Source organism: Crocodylus siamensis, chromosome 1 (genome assembly GCF_052110815.1).
Source record: "Crocodylus siamensis isolate JL-2025a chromosome 1, ASM5211081v1, whole genome shotgun sequence".
In the NCBI taxonomy this organism is placed as follows: Eukaryota; Metazoa; Chordata; order Crocodylia; family Crocodylidae; genus Crocodylus; species Crocodylus siamensis.
This window is the reverse complement of record NC_143395.1, coordinates 401,192,791-401,212,405: the sequence shown is the minus strand read 5'-3', so window position 1 is coordinate 401,212,405 and position 19,615 is coordinate 401,192,791. Positions and strand designations below refer to the sequence as shown.

Genomic DNA, 19,615 nt, shown 5'->3' with positions numbered 1-19,615 from the left:
TAAGATTAAAAACTCATCAACACCATTTTCATCATGGTTTACATCTTAACGATGCAGAAGTCTTCAAAACTATTTATTTTAAATGCTAATACAGCATATTGGAACATGATCTGACATACTATAGTTACACAATAGCTTGTTCATCTACATCAGATTCACCCTAGTGTCATCACAAGTAATAGTGTAATAAAAGTACTTTAGAGCTTTTAACCGTGGCCTTCTGCAGCCTCCATGGCTACATCCATGTTTAGGGTGAACACCTTTTCAAAATGGAAAGGTGGGACACATGCCCACCTATTCCCACTTCCCCCCTCCACAGTGGCATGGCCTGAGCAGACAAGTGAGGCCCACGGGAGGTGAGGGAGAATGCAGGCTGCCTGCTGTGGGCTCAGGACTCCCTGCCCTGCTGCCCTCTCCCTGGGACCCCACATCAGCCATATCACCATGGCAAGGCCCCTCCTGCCCACCCAACAGTACTGGGGGGCACAACTGTATGCCACCACTGCCCCCGCTACTGCCACTCCCCCAAGCAGCCCCTTGCAAACTGAAACTCTGCCAGTCTGCAAGGGGGACCTTGCTGTTTCCTGCATTTTTTCGCAGTAAATGGAAAACCTGGATCCCTGCACAATACTGGAATCTGGGACAAATGCCATCCCAGAGTCATTCAGCCTGGGACTGGGAATGAATAGTCACATTTCAGAACTGTCCTAAAGGCCGAGCCCAAGCAGGTCAGAACCAGAGCTGGAGCCCCGAGGGGACAACAGGGACGGGCTGAAGCTGAGAGGACTTGAGCATGCACCCAGATATGGCAACAGGGGTGGGATAAGGCTGAGAGGGCTGAAGCCTGATCCCAGACGGGGCAACAAAACCTCATGGGCCCCTTGGGTACCCCTGTAACTTCCTTTCCACCCCTATCAGCCGTGCCCCAGTCTTCCTGTCTAAAGCTAAAACAAAAAAACACAAGCAACAGCTTCAACTCAAAGTCCCCCCACTGGATCATTATACCACTAACCGACCATCTTCCCACTCCAGCTCTCCCAGCCCTGGGAGTACCTGCCATGGCCTGCAGCTCCCTCTCCCCATCAGTCTGAACAAGCAGGAACTCCTCTTCCTGCAAGGCTCAGAAACCCAGGCTTATATCCCCTGGGCTTCTCTCGCTCCCAACAAGCTGCAGGCGTGCCCTCTCATCTTAATGGGCAGCTTACTGCTCCTAGGTTGCAGTTGCTCCCTTCCCTCCTGAAACTAACTCCTGTTCAACCACCTGGGGCTCTTTCTGCTGCAGTCTCTCTCAAAATAAGAGGAGCCCCAGGCTCCCAGTTATTCCTCTCTGTAGGCAGCTTCACCTGAGGTTCATCATGTCAGCCCACAGGAGGGGCCCTCTGAGAGTGGTGTTCAAATACCTCCAGCATCTTCTTCAAAGGACTCTACACCCAACCTACAGGGAGCCTGTCTGAGCTACTATAACTAGATCAATTACAGTATTTTCCTGCCTTGTGAAGGCCTCCCCTTCCCTGGTAGAAATGCCAGAGCAAATACCTCTGGCAAGCAAAAACTCATTTCAATCCTGTGTGCCTGCCATTTTGTGATAAAGGGATCCCCTATGAATAAGACAGAAGATCATAGAAATACTCTTTAATCCCTAGCATTAGAAAAAAAAGTCTTAAATCTCTTTTTGCAACCGGGAACATTTCAATTTGCACTAAATATAGCTGTACTTTCTATCTTTGCCCATAAATTGTATGATATGCCAATTAAGCCAAATCTTCTTAGTAATATTCTCTCACCTACGTGTTGCTGCTTCTTGACCTCTACAGACATTTCCTAACATTTTTCATAGAACTGCCATAAGCATTTCTACCCTTAACCTTCTAACTGTCAGCTCAGCCTCTTGGGACCAATTGTAAAATTGCTGGTCTTGTCATCTTGGACAATCTTCTACTGACACTAGCGCATATCGGAGAGTACAGTCTCATGGGGTAGTAGTGGAAAAAAGAACTTTTCTTTAACCCACACCCAGTGCTAAAAGTTTGTGAAGTATCTGAACTACAGGTTCCAGTGTAAGGTTTAACATTTTAACTTGTTTAGTATTGGGTCAACAGCAACAGAGTTAAAAGGCTCAGGCTATAAAAACATTGACATTTTACCTGTGACTGAACTTACCTGTCCTTTAGTCTGATTTCCCTCTCCCCCCGAAAATCTTTAACCATTTAGTTTGGATCCACTTGGTTTGAGTGCAATGGAATAACTATGAAGATGAGTTATTTGTCCCTTTAAAATGTATCCGTTCCTGCTGCCTAACCTCCCCATGAAACCATCTGGTCATCTAAGAGTTTTTTTTCAATACTATCACCTCTCATGCAAAGAAGAGATGGAAAGAAGAGAATTAAAAATTCTATTTTTGCTAAACTGAGCTTGAGCTGAAGGCAAGACATTCAAGCCGAATGTCAGAGACATATGCAAAGATTTAGTTTGGACAGTAGGACACAGCTCTGGAGCTGACCTGTGGAGCAGATCTATTCAGCTACCTTTGCACAGAGTGGGTAGCTAATTTTGTGTTTGGTCATGAGATTATGCAGGGAAAATAGTGACTAAAGATAGAGCTCAGTAGGGTCACCAAATGAAGCTGAAGGACACTCTGAAGGAGAATCAGGAAATGAGAGAGTACAAGATTTTGAGAACCGCAAGGCACGTCTACACATGAATTTACATGCGCCTAAACTTAATGTGCCTTCGCAGCCTGCCCTGGGCAGCACCCTGGACAGCCCCTGGAAGCCCACAGCAGTGTAGCTGGGTGGTGCAGCCCAGCACCAGCCAAGGGGATGACAGCCTCCAGTCCCCCCTGGATGCGACTGGCCTGACCCCAGCCCTGCCTCTAACCCCTTTCCCCATGTTCCTGCTTCCCCGTGCTGGTCGAGAGTGGGCCGGAGCCAAGCCTGCACGGTCCTGTGCTGCCTCCTGACCTTGCAGCTCCTGGCACTGTAGCCACTGCCAGCCCCAGCAAGCTGCTGCATCAAAGGTTTCCTTCCTCTGAAGGACCAGGGGGTGGGAAATCTTCCTCAAGCCAAGAGCCTCAGGGAACAACAGCTAGGACTGCACGGGAGTCTCTTAGTGAGGGAAGCAGGCTGCTGCCACACCACAGAGCTTGCCCGTGTCTGTACCAGCCCTGCCACTGGTGCAGTGACAGACACCAGCCACAAGCATCCTTGTTTCTCCTATAGCTCCTGGCCTTTCATGGCCACAGCCACCATTGCAATTTCATCTTGACCCTAGAAAAATGGCAGTATATACTGTATATTATTGTATATACTGTTGCAAAAGCCCTCTGGGCATACAAGTCCCTTCCCTCTGTTCTCTTCAGATGTCCCAGTGCAGCATGCCCAACCCCTGGCCCATGGCCCACATCTGGCCAATGGAGCCATGTTTCAAGCCAGAGGTCCAGACATTTGGCAGCAGGGAAGCAGCGGCCATTGACATACACACCACTCCCTTGCTGCCAAAGGCAGAATGTGCTCAGTAAAGCAAACCACTGGTGACATTGTTGAAACACAACCAACATGCAACATGAATATAAAACATGTCTCCAACATGAGATAACAAAAAAAGAAGGGGTAGATTCCTGTGACTATGTTTATTCTTTTTCTAATCTTTATCAAGGCCAAATCTGTTTCTAATTCTATTAGGTAACACCCAACAGTCAAGTTCCAAAATCTGACTGAGCAGAGCTCAGTTGTCAAGACTGTGGCCCTACCACCACAAGTCTTCCCTCCTATACCCATGGATCTGGGGCTTTAAAAAAACTTCTTGTCAGGAGTCCTGGGATCTTCCAAAAATGTATATGCAGATGAGACACAAGACAACTTGTTCTGGCTCCATCTCATGAAGGGCGGGTCACACTTACCATATGCAACAAGCTAAGAGAGGGCAAGAGATGGATTCTGGGTGAACTGTTTGGGACTCTGTTTGGTGATGTCTGCCAGGAATTTAAGGCTGGGGATGAAACAATAATAGTACAATGGAAAGAAAGGTGCAGTTCAGCTGTGGGAGTGAAGAGGAAGGCAAGATGTATATTCACCTTGCCTTTAAAGAGAGTCAGCACTGAGGGGAACTGAGAACAATCAAGAGTAGGCACAGGAGAATTATCATGTGTTTTGTGAATGTGTAGATGCATGGTAGCTCTCCTGTGGCTATTGTACAGTGTGTTATAACCCCCACTGAGGGAAGAAGAGTGACAGCAGCATGGGGAGAACAGATGAGTGGAAGGTGTGATGATAACAACAGCAGCAGCAGTGGGTCTTCCAGCAGAAGCCAGAGTGACAATGAAGAGACCCCATAAACTGAGTACCAGACCCTGGAAGTGGGGCATGTGTAGATGCAAAGAGAGGACTGGTTGGAGAGACCAAAAAGGATTCAATGTATATTGTGTTTTGTGTGCAGTTTGTGGACGTTGTAACAGGTACAGGTGGCCAGCAGGCCTTTGTATGGGTGCGTGAGTACACAGGAGCATGGGTTCTTCTCTAATGGGATCGGTTTAGGTATATATAGCCATAGAGCGAGAGAGAGAGAGAGAAATATATTTTTACAAAAAAAAAATCTGTGATTATTGTCCAATGTGTTCAGTCTTCCATAATGCTAGTTCTTTTTGAAATCTGCGGTAGGCTTTGCTTTTTTTTTTTCCCCCCCTAACAGGTAGAAGATGCTCCTTCCACCTCTGTCTCTTTGTCAGACCACTGCTTCCAAACTATTCAGTGCTAGCATGGAAGAATAGCTAGAGAGAGGCAGGGGACTGTAGAAGCTGAGTGCAAGCTTCTTGGAAAATAAGAAGACCCAAGGCAGTTACAAGGAGCATTATGTGGGCTGGAGAACCCTCAGAGACTTGTACCCACACCTATATATGCACACTACAGCACCCTGGACATTCCCTAGAGGCCTGCAATAGCCCATGTTCCTGCCTCTCCAGCATCAACTGAGAATGGGCCAGAGCCAAGCTCATGGGGCATTGCACTGCTGCCAGAAGCCACCAAGAAAAAGAAAAGCAGCAGCAGGTGTTTTTCTCCAAGGCGCAGATGCTAGAGCTGGAGCAGCAGTTCTGGCACCAGTGGTATTTGTCATTGTGCCGACAAGTCTGTCTCCTTTGAGGGGAGCAAAGGGTGGTGGGAGTAGGGTGGAAGGAAGGGAAGTCAGCCAGCGGAGCTGGGGCAAGCAGGCTGAGGCACTCACAGGGACATGGCTTCAGGGAAATTATTCATCTTCTAATTTGCCCCTGGATTTTCTCAGCCTCTTTCCCATTGTCAGCTCCATCACTGCAGTCATTTTGAAGGTATCCTGTCGGAGCTGTCAGTGTCCCAAGTCAGTCGGCACACCGACAAGTACTGCTTCTGCCAGAACCGCTGCTCCAGCCTCTGCGCCTTGGACAATAGCACACCCTGCTTCTTTTTCTTGGCAGCACCCAGAGGAAGTGAGGGGCCCCACAGGCTCAGCTCTGGCTTGCTCAGTTGATATACTCAGCATTAAAATGCTTTAAGGTATCTACACATCCCTGAAGGTGCCTCAACTATTCACACCTAAATTTGATATCTGCTTTATGGAGGTATCAAATTTAGGCATAACTAGCCTAAAATTTGCCATTTTTAAGACATATTAAGGGAACACATGTGTAGATGCACACCCCTAATGTGCCTCAGAATGGTAATTTTAGACTAATCATGCCTAAATGGGGCACATCGTTTCTAGGGTCCAAAGAGACCTGAGTAGATAATCTGGTCCGACCCCCTGCCATGGTAGGAAAGAGTACTGGGGTCAAACAACCCCAGCAAGGTGTATATCTAGCCTCCTCTTAAAGACCCCCAGGGTAGGAGCCTGCACCACTTCTCTTGGAAGCTGGTTCCAGATCCCACCCACCCTGACAGTGAAGTAGCACCTCCTAATATCTAGCCTAAATCTACCCTCTGCCACCTTGTGACCATTATTCCTGGTCACTCCTGGCAGTGCTCAGGGGAACAGGGACTTCCCCAGCGCCTGCTGGTCCCCTCTGACTAGTTTGTAACAGGCCACTAGATCCCCCCTCAGCCTTCTCTTGTGGAGGCTGAACAGGTTTAGGTCCCGTAGCCTCTCCTCATAGGGCCTGTCCTGCTGCCCCCTGATCATATGAGTGGCCCTCCTCCGGACCCTCTCCATGCTGTCCACATCCCTCTTGAAGTGTGGCGCCCAGAACTGGATGCAGTACTCCAACTGCGGCCTGACCAGTGCCTCACAGAGGGGGAGTATCACCTCCTTGGACCTGCTTGAGATGCACCTGTGGATGCATGACAAGGTGCGGTTGGCCTCCCTGACTACATCCCCACACTGCCGGCCCATGTTCATCTTGGAGTCGATGATGACTCCAAGATCCTTTTCTACCTCGTACTGACAAGAATGGAGTTCCCCAACCTGTAGGTATGGTGCCGGTTGTACTTCCCCGGGTGCATCACTTTGCACTTGTCTGTGTTGAGACATGCCCACAGAATCACAGAAAAGTGGAGTTGAAAAGGACCTCTGAAGGTGATCAGGAGCTTGTACACATGCAAGAGGCATAGTTCTCCCTAAATTGAAACGGTGGGTTTTTAACTGCGTCATTTAAAAACCCACCGTTTCAATTTAGGGACTTCTGTGACATCAAGCAACATCAAAATACATCGTGGCTCCCCATCAGCTCTACTGCCTCCCCTGCCTGCTCCCACCCCCTGCCACAGGATCCATTAGAAAAAAAGCAGTGAGGGGCCTGATCTTTTTTTTTTCCCCAGAGCCTACCTGCCTCTCCCAGGCTGTGTGCTACACACGGGTGCTGCCTCAGGGGCACCACTGCCATGGAGGGAAGGTCTGCAGTCCTTCACAGCTCAGGGGCCACTTGGCCCACTGGCAGCTAGCCCCCTGGCCACTTGAGAGGCAGGTAGGCTCCAGCACCTCGTGCACCATCCCAGCCACCTGTCCCAAGCACATCTGGGCTTCCAGCACCCCATGCACCATTGCACTTTATTATGTAGCAAACTAAAATACCTCCAGTGGGTTTTACCTTGCTATGTAACAAAAGTAATTTAAAGTGAAACACAGTCAAAAGGTGTACATAATCATGTAATTAAAGCAGAAGACGCCGCCAAGTGTGTAAACAACAACTCCATTAAAGTGATGGAAAAGGGCAATCAAGCCACTTTAAACACCAGTTTTGTCACATGTACAAGCACCCATCTAGTCCAACTCCCTGCCTGAAGCAGGATCAGCCCTATCCAAAGCATCCCAAGCAAATCCTCAACTAACCTATTAATGAAATCACACAGCCACAAGACAATCTAATCTGCCACAGGTAAAGCAAGTGGACAACAGTGGTCAATATCCTGTTGCTGCATGTATTGTTAAAATACATTCAAGAGATCCAAGGAAGAAAAGGGTATGGCTGAGAAGGTTGAAGGAATCTGACAGTTCATCAAGTACAACGGCTGAGTACTAGTTTTAAGGAAGTGGCTAAGAAAAAGTCATAAAAGATTTTGGCAAGAGGTATTTCAGTGGAGTACAAAGAGACTTAACATGACAAAACCAATGATTTCAAAATAATCTACCCAAATAATCCCAAATTATAGTGACCACAAAAGAAAAAACCCAGCAGGAAGCCAAGCAATTTAAAGCCACTATTACAGCTTTTAGCATTGCAAAGTACATTCAAAGTGAGAAGACCCCCGCGACGATGTTCCCATTAAAAATAAATTCAGAATACTTCTACCCTCCTTGTAATTTACATGAGTCTGTTTCCCTTGCAACTAACAGCACTGCATACAAGCGCATAATTCCTAATGCCACTGTGTAGTTATGCAAATGCAAGGAAAAGATAAAGGAAGGGAATCAAGGATGTTGACTCAAAAAAGTAAGTCCACTGCCGGCACTGCTGCTCTATCTGCACACTTTGGATTGAGACAGACTGTGTGTACATACTGTCCTCAGGCACAAACCATTTGTAAAAGACAGCAGAAGCAGGTAGTTTTTCAGAGGGAGGAAAGGGGTATTTCTGATGGAGGAAGTGTGAAATAATGCTGCTTCATGGCCAACAGGAACATCACATTCCTCTAAAGAATAAAATCTTGAACTAGACAACACAATGAATGATGAGCTAGGGAGAATAAGGCGTGTGTGTAGTACGCTCTCCCCACCCCCATTCCACAAGTTTTAGATCAGAGCAATACAGATCTGAATAGATTTTGATGGCAGTACAATCAAAAGTTTACATTCCCCCAGTCATCGATCCAAATTCAGAGAAGCTGCAACTGTTCCTTTGCCCCTGTAGCAGGTCAATGCCATTTTCTTGGCAAGAAAAGGTTTAAAAAAAGTTTTCTCTGGCTCAGGACACCATGTGTGATCTATTTAATCACCCAAATTAAACATACATTAGTAACAGTTCCACTTCTACAGCTTTGCAGTCACCCACAAAGAGCCTCTTGCCTGTAGAGGTACTGAGCTTATGCAAAGTCTATGGGCCTGGGCCAACGAGAGGCAAAGCACTGCTCGACCTGGTACTGGCTACGGGGGATGACCTAATCAGCGACCTAGTGATCAATTGGAAGCTGGGTGACAGCGACCACGAGCTGATCACCTTCACCATCCGCCGTAAAGCTGGCAAGTCAGTCAGCAACACAGAAGTCCTTGACTTCAGAAAAGCCCACTTTGACAAGCTCAAGAGGCTAGTCGGTCAGGCCCTCAGGGACCATGACCCCAGGGAGATGGGAGTTCAAGAAGAGTGGTTGCTTCTCAAGGAAGCGATCCTCAATGCACAAACTAAATCTATTCCAACATGGAGGAAAGGCAGCAAGAAGGCACATCAGCCCTCCTGGCTCTCCAGGGACCTAGGGGACCTCCTATGGCTAAAAAGGAAAGCCTACAGAGGATGGAGGATGGGATTCACCTCCAAGGAGGATTATTCTGCACTGGTCTGGTCCTGCAGGGAGCAAACCAGGAAAGCCAAGGCTGCAACAAGAGGGATATCGACGGCATCGAGAGGGTCCAGAGGAGGGCCACTCGTATGATCAGGGGACAACAGGGCAGGCCCTTTGAGGACAGGCTGCGGGACCTGAACCTGTTCAGCCTCCACAAGAGAAGGCTGAAGGAGGATCTTGTGGCCTGTTATAAACTAGTCAGGGGGGATCAGCAGACATTGGGGAAGTCACTGTTTCCCCGAGCACCGCCAGGAGTGACCAGGAATAACGGTCACAAGCTGGCAGAGGGTAGGTTTAGGTTAGATATTAGGAGGCGCTACTTCACGGTCAGGGCGGCTAGGGTCTGGAACCAGCTTCCAAGAGAAGTGGTGCAGGCTCCTACCCTGGGGGTGTTTAAGAGAAGGTTAGATGAACATCTAGCTGGGGTCATTTGACCCCAGTACTCTTTCCTGCCATGGCAGGGGGTCGGACTAGATGATCTGCTCAGGTCCCTTCCGACCCTACAGACTATGAAACTGAACTCCAACTAGCTTCAAGCATCAAGGACAACAAAAAGCCCTTTTTCAGATATGCGGGGAGCTGGAGGAAAAGCAAGGGCAATGCTGAACCCCTGCTAAACCAGATGGGGCAACTGACAACTGACGCCCAGGAAAAAGCCAACCTATTAAATAGGTACTTTGCGTCAGTCTTTCATCAGTCCCATGGGACACCCATGCCTGCTATGGGACAGGGAGATCCGGGTGATGGGGATCCCCTACCCTCCATCAATGCTGACCTCGTGAAGGAACACCTTGAAAAGCTGGATACCTTCAAGTCAGCCGGCCCTGACAATCTGCACACCAGGGTACTCAAGGAGCTGGCGAGCGTCATAGCCCAGCCCCTGGCACGGATCTTTGAAAACTCCTGGCGCTCTGGTGTAGTGCCCAAAGGCTGGAAGAAGGCCAATGTGGTGCCAATCTTCAAGAAAGGGAGGAGAGTGGATCTGGCTAACTACAGGCCCATTAGCCTGACTTCTATCCCGGGGAAGATCTTAGAAAAGTTTATTAAGGAGGCCATCCTTGATGGACTGGCCCAGGCTAACATCCTAAGGGATAGCCAGCACGGGTTTGTTGCGGGTAGGTCTTGCTTGACCAATCTCATTTCCTTCTACGACCAGGTGACCTATCACCTGGATGAGGAAGAAGAGATTGATGTCATATATCTTGACTTCAAAAAAGCTTTTGAACTGGTATCCCATGATCACCTCTTGGCCAAACTGGTCAGTTGTGGCCTTGGCTCCACCACGATCCGCTGGCTGGGAAATTGGCTCCGTGGTCGGACCCAGAGGGCTGTAATTGATGGCAGTCACTCATCATGGTGCCCTGTGACCAGTGGGGTCCCTCAAGGCTCTGTCTTTGGACCCATCCTGTTCAACATCTTCATTAATGATGTGGACATTGGAGTCAGAAGCCAACTGGCCAAGTTCACCGATGACACCAAACTTTGGGGCAAAGCATCCACACCAGAAGATAGGCGGGTGATCCAGGCTGACCTGGACAAGCTCAGCAAATGGGCAGATGAGAACCTGATGGTGTTTAACACCGAAAAATGCAAGGTTCTCCACCTTGGGAGGAAAAACCTGCAGCATCCTTATAGGCTCAGCAGTGCTACGTTGGATAGCACTACAGAAGAAAGAGACTTGGGGGTCATCATTGACCACAAGATGAACATGAGCCTGCAATGCGATGCTGCGGCTAGTAAAGCGACCAAAACGCTGGCTTGCATCCATAGATGCTTCTCGAGCAAATCCTGGGACGTCCTTCTCCCCCTGTACTCGGCCTTGGTGAGGCCACAGCTGGAGTACTGTGTCCAGTTTTGGGCTCCACAATTCAAAAAGTTTGTGGAGAAGCTTGAGAGAGTCCAGAGGAGAGCCACGCGCATGATCGGAGGTCAGGAAAACAGATCTTACGATGACAGGCTGAGAGCCACGGGACTCTTTAGCCTGGAAAAGCGTAGGCTCAGGGGTGATCTGATGGCCACCTAGAAGTTTATCAGGGGTGACCACCAGGATCTGGGGGAACGTCTGTTCACCAGAGCGCCCCAAGGGTTGACAAGGTCGAACGGTCACAAACTCCTGCAAGACCGTTTCAGGCTGGACATAAGGGAGAATTTCTTTACTGTCCGAGCCCCCAAGGTCTGGAACAATCTGCCAGCGGAGGTGGTTCAAGCACCTACATTGAACACCTTCAAGAGTAACTTGGATGCTTATCTTGCTGGGATCTTATGACCCCAGCTGACTTCCTGCCCTTTGGGCAGGGGGCTGGACTCGATGATCTCCCGAGGTCCCTTCCAGCCCTGATGTCTATGAAATCTATGAAATATCAGTTTGTACTTCAGGAATGTCCAGAAGCTCTAATTCGTGATCAGGACCCCATTGTGCTAATCACCAGACACATCAGGTAGAGAGACAGCTCCTGCTCCAAACAGCTAAGAATTTAAGTAAAGAATGAGACACGCTTGGGCACAAATAAAGCACCAGGTAAGAGATGGTTATGAATAACATAATAAGCAGCACACACAATACAGCAGCTGCCTTGTCTTTGACAAATGTGGATGAAGACAGGTGAGTTTTAAGGAGCAAACTGGATAAGCAAGATGTAGCTGCTTCAAGGACTTTTCTTTATGGAAGCTTTGATGACATTTTTTTCTGAGGGACAGAAGGAAAGTGCTAGTAGAGAAAAAAAATGGCTGATGGACAATCATCTCTTTCTTCTCCTGTTCCCCCATCTGGATAACTGAGTGGCATAACAGTTCAATCAAAGTCGGAGGACAGACTAACATCTCAAAGCAGCATCTTAAGCTCATCTGCTTAATTGTTTGTCATTCCATTTTGCAATTACCTCTCAGTATTATTCTATCTAACCAGCTCTGATAATACAGGTACAACTGGCACAGCTTCAAAATATTCCTCAGGCTGTTCTACCCTTAATCTAACACAAGTCCAGGTCACCCAAAAGAAAAAAAGGCAAAAAGTAGCACCACCAATATTCCCAGAGGTAATTTTACCTTCCAAACTCCAGAGCTATAATCACAAGCTTGTCTGGTCCTGTGACCTCCTTCTACCTTTCTGTCACATACTACCCAGCCTCAACACATAGTATCCTCAGTTTCTTTTTGTTCAGAATACCATGCCCCATTTGGTTCATATGAACTTGGGCACAAGCTCTTTGGCTACACAGTGGCAAAAATCAGAGCTGACCTGCCATATTTACCACTGTATCTCTAGTGATGGCTGCACTGGTAGAAGCAAGGTGTAAGTAAAACATGGTACTTAACCATTCTCTACCACTGTGTTTTCTGGTCCTACTTTGCCAAAGCATTTATGTTACTCTAGTTACTATACACATATATATACACACAGATACATACACACACACATATATATACATACACACACAATCTGAGCACACAACTAGTAAAATATAAACTTATCAGTTTTCCCTTTAAAAAAGCAGGCCAGGTATACCTAAAGAAGCCTATCCAATTTTCCCTCTAGAGTTGGGAGAACCTGACAAGATCAACAGGAAATTTCAGGGGCATAAGATTTCCTGTGAACCAATTTCTGAAAAATCACATTTTGGGAACAATGACAGTGTTTCCAGAATGACAAATGCTTCCCAGTGCCAGCTACTGAATGAAATCAACATGTTTTTTGCCTATTTTGTTTCTGTCTACAGACAAAGCCTCAGATACCCTGCTATAATCTCAGAAGCTGAATCCCTACCAAAGGCAGAGTTCTCAACACTTCCAGGCACCAACTCTATAGTGAAGAGACTAGAAGCATTAGAGTGTCCAGCCAAGAGCAGTCTAGTGAGGAGAATGGCCTGCCTTGAAGCTGTGGTTGGGAGCAGGAAACTGACTTCCAGGTCCCAACTCTACAACAAAGAGGCTAGAAGCCCCAGGGTGTCCAGCCAAGAGCAGTCTAGTGGGGGAGAATGGCCATGCCCTGAATCTGTGACCTTGAATGCCTGGCCTCCCAAGTAACCCATGCAGGCATGGGACTAGGAAACCAGTCACTCTGAATCCTGCCTGTGGTCCAACACACATTTATCAAAATAAAAAAGTTTCTGCAAAATATTTTCATCTGGACAAAATCAGCAGTTTCTACAGAAATTGTGCTTTGTTAGAAAGTTCTTGATCAGCTCCAGCCATCTCTCGTCGTCAGTGAAATGTGGGTTTCATTTCTTATCTTTACCATGTTGTTAAATACTATACTAAACTGGAAGGGGATATATTTTGCCTGTATACATCAAAATAGGACTTCAAAAAGATTCAGGATATACGAATACAAAACATGTCCTAACATGCATCATCTATTGACTGATCAGCACAAATACTGTGAAAATCCAGAGCCTGATAAGTAGACTCCAAAGAAATGCCCTCTTGGTAGAGTTTGATGTTCAGATGTATGTAAGAATCCACATCACAATTATATATAAAGAGCCCTGCTCCTTGGAGGTGGTGGCAGCAGAGGCGCAGGGTGGTGGTGGCATGGTGCTGGCCTCACCCACCCTTCTGTCCCCTCCATCATTCTTGACAGGCAATTCACTAGTATCTTCATAAAAAGAATTTGTATGGCACAGTATGTTTACCAACTTATAAAGCAACACATCATATAACTTAAAAAAAAATAGGACATATATTTGGGAAAAGAAGAAGAAATTTCTCTCATACAAATAAAGATTAGTTGAATGAACTTGAATCAAAACTCAGAATTCCTAATTCAGATTATAAACCTAAAACTCTTATTCAAAGGAAATAGTTTGATTCATGCATACATCTGCTTTGAATAGATCAGAGTTTCCCAAACATTTTCTTATTGTGTACCCACTTCCAGATTTACCAGCTGTCCACATAAATTTAAATCCACCATTACATAAATTTCTCCCACGTACCCCCCGGAGATGTCTTGTATATCCCAAGGGGAACACGTACTACAATTTGGGAACCCCTGGAATAGATTGTTGCCTTGAATAGACTGAAGTCTTGAAAATGAAGAGAGCCAGTTCATTTTGGAACTACTGAAAACACTGTGTACTTAAGTGCTGCTTATAGTACTGCAGCATTAGCTACCCTAAAACAACTTCCCACCATTGTGAATGCTTTCAATAGCAGACTCTTCTTCACTGTTTCCGGTGAAGTTAAACGTAGCACGTATATTAAAGTAGATGGCCATTTAGTGTGCACTTAGTTACAATCTAAGCCAGCAGTGCTCACACTTCCAGCTCCGCAAGCCCGGTGAATGGTATAGAGCCAGCCTGTGGGCCAGACTGGGCCTCGCACCTATCTAGAGCCCGATTCCTCCCGGGTGGGATCAGGTTCCAGGGGCCTCACACTGCCCCTGCCTGATACTCAGAGGCATCCCATTCAACTGGTTAGCCAAATTAACCAGCAGTACAAGACAGACTTGTTACACCTGCTTATAAAGATTATAAAGGCAAGGCAACCTTGGCTAAATACCAGCCAAATCTAGATTTTACCAAAAATACTCCTGGAAACATACAATAGTTACATAATAAAAATATTGTTCATTACTTGACTATTATAGCCATCTAAGGCAGGGGTTGTCAACCAGGAGTATCTGTACCCCCGGGGGTACTTCGACTGGTCTTAGGGGTATGCACAGGTCGGCGGAGATGCAACACTGATGCCTCCCAGAAGCAGAGCCAGGGCAGGGTGAAGGTAACGATACCCCTCTGTTGGGTGGGGAAGCTCACATGCAGCGGCTGCTGCTGCCACACACCAGTCTCGTGAACTTCCCCGCCCTGCAGAGGGGCACCACTGCCCTCACAGCAGCCTGGTGAGCTTCCCCACACTGCCCTGTTCCTGGGACTCGGTGGTGCTCCGTCCCCGCCCGCCCGCATGCCGTCCCCACCTCCCTGCTTCATGTCTGCCCACATGCTATCCCTCCCCTCCCTAACTCCCCCACCCTCCCACTCAGCGTCCAGCCATGCACTCCCTTCCCCCCTTGGCTCAGCATGTGGCCACCGGGGGTACTTAGACTAAAAAAGGTTGAAAACCCCCTGATCTAAGCAATCTAAATTTCTTCTGCTCTTCTGTGTAAAGGTTTACTGGAGAAAATCTTATCCAGCTGCCTATAGTTAAACACAGTAAAACCTGTTCTTCCACTTCAAAAGTTCAGAAAAAGTTCATGCATTTCATGTGACTTTAGAAGGAAAAGGCTTATTGACAATGGAAGCAATGCAGTAGAATTTCAGCTTAACTGTGCCATGTTACTGATAATTTTTACACAGAAAGATTGCATGTAAAAAGCACAGAAACAAATATATATGTAATCCTTTAAACCTACATAGGAAGATGCAAACTTCTAATTTAGCCTGACACTTCACAAAATGTGACATTCTGCAATGTATCTAGCATATGGTAACTTGGACTTGAAATCTCCACTGCACATGTAAGTAAAGTGGAAACAGTGTGTTACTATATGCACATAAAGCTTCTTAAATGTTTCAAACGATAATACATTTATGACAAAAAAGAGATAAGGGTTAATCAAGGCAAACTATCAATAAACGGTTAAACTGCCTAATATCTAAAAAGTGAGATCTGGAGACTGACTGTAATGAACTTTATCTCAAAGTTCCTTGCTCTAAAGCCCATGACTGCTCAGATTCCCAGTCTGAAGTTAGAAAATACCTAGACAGTGCAGAATTCCTATTGCCTGGAAGAGAGCCTGGAAGAGAGTGAAATGGGGATTTGAAGAACAGGGAAAGCAGAAGATTGATTCAAGTAGCATACTACAACAGCACAGAAGATGAAAGATATGTTTTAGGTTTCTGGCTAAAGAGTCTTGCCCCACTGCTCAGGGTCAGACTGATGCCATAGCCAGAGTCAGGTAGGAATTTTACCCCATGGTCAAACTGGTATGGACTATGGGGAGTTTTGCCTTCCTCTGTATAGAGGCTGTGGCCATTTACCCAGGATCTCTTCAGCATATATTGACAACATTTCATAGAAGCAGGGCACTGGCTGCTGTGGCGCCCTACCTGCCATAAGCAAAGCAGGGGAATTAGGTCTGTGCTGTGTCAGGGCTGTGTTGTATACAGTCATCTTATGTACAGTTTAGATTAGCGATTGTGTGGGATGGTTTAGATAGGGATGGTTCGGTCTCAGGCAAGGAGCTGAATCAGATAACCTCAGTAGATCCCTTCTAGCCCTACTTCTGTATTTAAAAAAAGAAACCATCTGAAAAGAGATGTTCTCCTTCTGGCTAAGCTGCTAAATTGAAGCTCAGAGAAGAACATTACATTTTGCAATATAATGCCAAGCCACCATCAGTCTCTCTGCATACGTCAGGATATAAATCTAGAGAATAAATAGAAAGTTCAGTCAACCTGGAGACGTTTGAGGAGCGACTGAGTGGTACCTGCACGGTGTGGGCTCAGGCTTCATGCAGACATGGTAAACTGAGCTGTACAACCCCCTTGTAGATAAGCACTTAGCCAGCGCTGGGATGCAGGGCAGCATTTTATTCTGGGAATACACTGAGACTCTGTGTTATCTCTCATTCCCTCCAAAACAGCTCTGGCTCATGGGTTGTGCAGCTGCACCTAGCTGCCCCCCACCTTCTTTTGTTTTTAGAAAAAAATTCTATTCCAGGTCAAGTTAGCCCAATCAAATCCAAATTTGTTTGAATCATTCAAGAATCATATGTGGCCCCACTACCGGCAACCATCCCCCACCCCCGCCTGGGGCTTCAGATACTTCCAAATCCTTTGGCAGGCACCCTACATGCAGGTCCAACCCCAGAGACCTGGAGTTCAGATGCCCCGGAGTTTCACTCGCCCTCAACTACATGGCCACAGAAGCAACCAAGGGAGGGGGTCTCTCATTTCTATAAAGTTGGGGTGTAGCTGAGATCCTTCCACTGGAAGCTGGCTACCTCTCTGGGGATCAGGAGCTCATCCTGGGGAAGGACCCGGGGACGTGGCTGTGGGGCTTTTATGAAGGAGGCTGGAAGGAGCACAGCCCCTACCTCACGTGCCCCACCTTCAGGCATCCAAGCACCTGTCCCTGCCCCTCCCCCCAGCACCCGCGCCCCGCCCACCCTGCCCGAGAGGGCGGAGCCTGGCGGCCGCCCCCCACCAGGGGGAGGGGGAAGGTTCTACACCGGGCCCTCTATTCCGTGCAGTTGAGGAGGGCACGGCACACCCCCACGCCGCAGTGCAATGACTTATCCCGCCCGCCCAGCGCCGCGGCACCTCCCAGCGGCACAAACCATTCCCCGCCGGGCAGAGGGGGGCCCAAGCTCCTCAGCCCCCCTCGACACCCTACCCCAGCGGCGCGTAAGACGCCACCACCCTCCGCCTACACCCGCCCCTCCGCCATCTCCAGCCAGCCCCATGCACACTACCCAGCTCTTCCCGGGCCGCCGCCTCCATCTCCCCGCGGTCCCTCTGCTCGCCCTGCCCAATGTGGAGCCGGCCGGCGCAGGCACGGTGTGCGCATGCTCAGTACCACCCTCCCCCGCCCTTTTTTTTTTCTTCCCCCGAATATACCATAGACATCAGCCAGGAAGCTAGACAGAACGCGCCGGGAGGGCGGGGGCAGTGTTGGTCCTCCGGAGCTGGTAGGAGGCTCCTCGGCTGCGAGGTGCTGCGCAGCGTTACCAGGTGTGCGGTAATTACCGTATTTGTACGATAGCTTCAACTTTTTGCAAAGTACGATTAATAATAGTAAAAAAAAAAAGGGATCAAAATACCCAGTGACATATGCAAAGCCCTGTCACTCTGACAACATCTTAACTGACTGTCGGGTTTGCTCTCAGCAATTTCTTGCAACTCCTTACCCCCAAATAAAGCAATGCTTCAACTTTGATGAGCCAGTTCTCACTCACCCACTGGGAGGTACAGGAAGCGATAGAAAGTAAATAATAAGGCGTATCTGCATAGAACATGTAGATATATTTAACACTGATATATATATAAAGACATTCAGGACTCGTAGTAGAGATATCTTTTAGTAGACCGACAAGATTTTTTGCAAAACAAATTCTTTAATTGAAAGCTTTTGGGCACAAACACCCTTCATCAGGTATTAGAGAAAAGATTGTAAAAGTTCTCCTGGGTAGAAATGAAAGTCTAATAAAAGATATCATTTCTACTACGAGTCCTGATTGCCTTTACCTCTAGACCAATACAGCTACAACCTGGATACCTATATAAAGACATATATTTAAAATAATAATAATAATTCATAGTTATTTGCGTACTTATTTGCATTTTTCAGTTTGCATATATTAGCCAGTTTTTCAGCAAATGTGATCATTATGAGCTTCCAATACAATAATTTCATATATAAGACTTGGCAACACTGGTGCAGTGCTTCCTCCTGGCCTTGCATCCCCTGGCACTGCAAACGGGTTTCCTTCCTCTCAAGCACCAGGAGGCAGGAAATCTTCCTCCAGCCAAGAGCCTCAGGAAACCTCAGCTAAGGCTGCATGGGAGGCTCTTAGTGAGGGAAGCAGGCTGCTGCCACACCGCAGAGCTTGTCCATGTCTGTACCAGCCCTGCCCCTGGTTCAGTGATAGACACCAGCCACAAGCATCCTTGCTTCCCCCATAGCACCAAGCCCTTCATGGCCACAACAACCACCGTAAACTTCCTCTCAACCCTAGACAAATGACAGTATATATTGTTGCAAAAGCCCTCTGGGCATACAGGACCCTTCCCTCTGTTCTCTTCAGATGTCCCAGTGCAGGGGTACCCAACCTCCCCGCAGCGGTGGTACAGTCACCCACCCTGGCAATCTTCAAAAAGCATCTTGACGCCCACCTTGCTGGGGTCACTTGACTCCATCAGTCTTTCCTGCCCAAGTGCAAGTCCCTTCCAAACCCTAAAAACTATGAAACTATGAAACCCCTGACCAATGGGCCACATCTGGCCAACAGAGCCATGCTAGGCAGCCTACAGGGCTGGCCAGAGGTCCAGAAATTCGGCAGCAGGGAAGCAGCAGCTATTGACACTGCCATCACTCCACTGCTGTGAAAAACAGCACGTGCTCAGTAAAGAAAACTAATGATGACATTGTTAAAACTCAGCTGATGGCGAACAGGACTATAAAACATGTCACCGACATGGAATAAAGATACTGATAGGAACCTACCACTTTTTTTTTCTTTGATCTTCATCAAGGCCAAATCAGTTCCAAGTTCCACTAGGCAACACCCAAAAGTCAAGTTCCAAAATTTGACTGAGCAGAGCTCATCATCAAGATTGTGCCCCTACCAGCACGCAAGCATCTTCCCTCCTACACCCATGGATCTGGGGCTTTAGAGACATCTTGTCATGACTTCTTGTCAGGAGTTCTGGGATCTTCAAAAAATGCATATGCAGATGAGACACAGGACAACTTGGTCTGGCTCCATCTCATGAAGGGCAGGGCCACACTTACCATATGCAACAAGCTAAGAGAGGGCAAGAGATGGATTCTGGGTGAACTGTTTGGGGCTCTGTTTGGTGATATTTGCTAGGAATTTAAGGCTGAGCAGGAAACAAGAATGATTACAATGGAAGGAAAGTTGTAGCTCAGCTGTGGAAGTGAAGAGGAAGGCCAAATGTATATTCACCTTGCCATAAAGAGAGTCAGCACTGAGGAGGACT

The 19,615-nt window shown here is 47.5% G+C and overlaps 1 protein-coding gene across 2 annotated transcripts in view; it reads right to left on the bottom strand.

Annotated features, from left to right (window-relative positions):
- The window catches only part of SLC36A4 (solute carrier family 36 member 4), a 251,046-nt gene extending 233,605 nt beyond the window's left edge, over positions 1 to 17,441 (bottom strand). For both annotated transcript variants that reach the window (XM_090030581.1, XM_090030583.1), the window contains exon 1: positions 17,368 to 17,441. In XM_090030581.1, coding sequence (XP_089886707.1) covers positions 17,368 to 17,395 — 28 coding nt within the window. In that variant the 5' untranslated portion in view covers positions 17,396 to 17,441. The remainder of the gene's footprint in view (positions 1 to 17,367) is intronic.
- Positions 17,442 to 19,615: the final 2,174 nt, after the last annotated feature.